This window comes from Tupaia chinensis, unplaced genomic scaffold, assembly GCF_000334495.1.
Source record: "Tupaia chinensis unplaced genomic scaffold, TupChi_1.0 Scaffold000250_1, whole genome shotgun sequence".
NCBI lineage: Eukaryota > Metazoa > Chordata > Mammalia > Scandentia > Tupaiidae > Tupaia > Tupaia belangeri.
Genome location: NW_006159730.1, coordinates 2,415,468 through 2,417,581, shown reverse-complemented (window position 1 = coordinate 2,417,581; position 2,114 = coordinate 2,415,468). Strand labels below are relative to the sequence as shown.

The window sequence follows — 2,114 nt, the reverse complement described above, 5'->3', positions numbered from 1 at the left end:
TGTAGGGCGCGTGCGCTCGCCAGACAGACAGAGAGAGATATAGAGACAGAAAGCGAGAAATCATCCCCCAGGGGGGATGGTCATGCCGCAATCCCTTCTCCTCCATTCTCTCGGGATCTTGGGCACGCATGCACACGCGCCCGGCGTGAGTTTTAAGCCACCGGGTCCGGGACACGAACCGCGGTCGACTACGTGGGAGTCCAGCGACATAGCCATTACCCTAACTGCTGGTTTAACATTTCTACCACTAATTCTAAGGGATGTGGACAGAGACTTACAGGCCTATAAGTGCTCTAAAAGATTAGAGAATAAAATTAAATAATCACCTTTTAGATTTTTTAAAGTAGACTTGCTTATTTTTTTTTTCCTGAGAGAAGATTTTTACTACAAGGTGTATCCTCTTACCAGAGAGCCAGAGAGACAGAAAGCAAGAAATCATCCCCCAAAGGGGATGGCCATGTCACAACCCTTCCTCCTCCATTCTCCTCTTGGGGTCTTGGGTACACACACACTCATGCCTGGCGTGAGTTTAAGCTGCCAGGTCTGAGACTGGAACCACGTTGACATGGGAGTCCAGTGAGGTAACCATTACGCCATCTGCTGGTCCCTCAATGTAATTTTAATGTAACTTACCTGTCTTAGCTGAGATTCATCTCTAAGTTGCCTTCTGGCTTCATTGTACATTTCATCTAACCCCTGCCGAGAATGCTTATATGTTTGAAGCTCAGTTTCCACATCCACTTTGGTAACCTAGGAAGAAAACATAAAGCCTTCTGTTCTATAACCACCACTACTAATGTGGCACAAGATTACTAATCTGCGCAAAAGTACCTAAAAATGGTCATTCCTGACACAAGCCAGTCTGTTAGAAAGGTATATGTACTGACCTCCAGGTGCTGCTGTGTCTTCATTAAAATCAATTTATTTTCACTTCGTAACTGATGATTTTCTTCTTGAAGTTTAATAATGTTATTCTTTGCTATTGCTAACTAAAAATGATGAAACAGAGGCAAAAAGAAAGATTTTTAAAATCTTTACAAGTTACATTCATGGCTATAAAAAGAGAAAATTAAATTTAAAATACTAGTAAAAGGTCCATACTTCTACAGAGTTTCTCTTAAGAAAACTGTGTTCTTTCTTCCAAGATACCAATGAAAGAAATTATACTCTTATTTCCTTCTGTATTATTCCTGCTATTTCCTTTTGTAGTTAATAATATGCTTATTGTCTGATTCACACTATGTCCTGAACACAAAATATATGAGTAAGCCTAGAGAGGAATTATGTATTAAACAACAAGACTGTAAAAACTGATTTTTTTCTTTTTTCTTTTTTTTAGGGGGAGAGGTTTTTGTTATAGGGCACATGTGCTCGCCAGAATGACAGAGACAGAGAGATGGAAAGGGAGAAATCACCCCTCAGGGGAGATGACCAAACAGCAGTCCCTTCCCCTCCATTCTCCTCTTGGGATCTTGGGCACATATGCACACGCACCTGGCGTGAGTTTAAGCCACTGGGTCTGGCTTGAACTGCAGTCGACTACATGGGAGTCCAGCGACACAGCCATTACGTGAACTGCTGGTCCCAAAAACTGGTGTAAAGATAAAAATATGTAGGGCCAGCAGGTGGAATAGAGATTAAGACAGCTGGATTCCACAAAGCCAACCGCACGGTTGGAGTCCTGGACACAGAGGCTTGAAAAATATGCTGGGACAAGCTGGTAGGTGGCATGGTGATTAAGAGATTAAGACACTGGACTCTCACATGGCTGTAAGCAGTACAAGTCCTGGATCTGGTGGCTTGCTTTCTCCCTTTCCTTTCTCTCTCTCTCTCTCTCTGGCCAAATTTTTAAAAATAAAACAAACCGGGACAAGCAGATGGCATAATGGCTACATCGCAGGACTCCCATGTACTCGACCACAGTTCGAGTCCCAGACCTGGTGGCTTAAACTCATGCTGGTGCATGTGCGTGCGTGCCCAGGATCCCAGGAGGAAAACAGAGGAGAAGGAATTGTGGTATGGCCACTGCCCCAGGGAGTGATTTCTCACTTTCTCTCTGTCCCTCTATATCTTTTTTGTGAACGCACGCGCTCTATAGCAAAACTTCTCAAAAA

General features: G+C 43.3%; 1 protein-coding gene across 5 annotated transcripts in view; it reads right to left on the bottom strand.

Annotated features, from left to right (window-relative positions):
• The window catches only part of RUFY2 (RUN and FYVE domain containing 2), a 49,179-nt gene that overhangs the window by 25,215 nt on the left and 21,850 nt on the right, over positions 1-2,114 (bottom strand). For all 5 annotated transcript variants that reach the window (XM_027772047.1, XM_027772048.1, XM_014587976.2 and 2 more), the window contains exons 9-10: positions 888-989; positions 634-750 (exon numbers count right to left, since the gene is read on the bottom strand). In XM_027772047.1, coding sequence (XP_027627848.1) covers positions 634-750; positions 888-989 — 219 coding nt within the window. The remainder of the gene's footprint in view (positions 1-633; positions 751-887; positions 990-2,114) is intronic.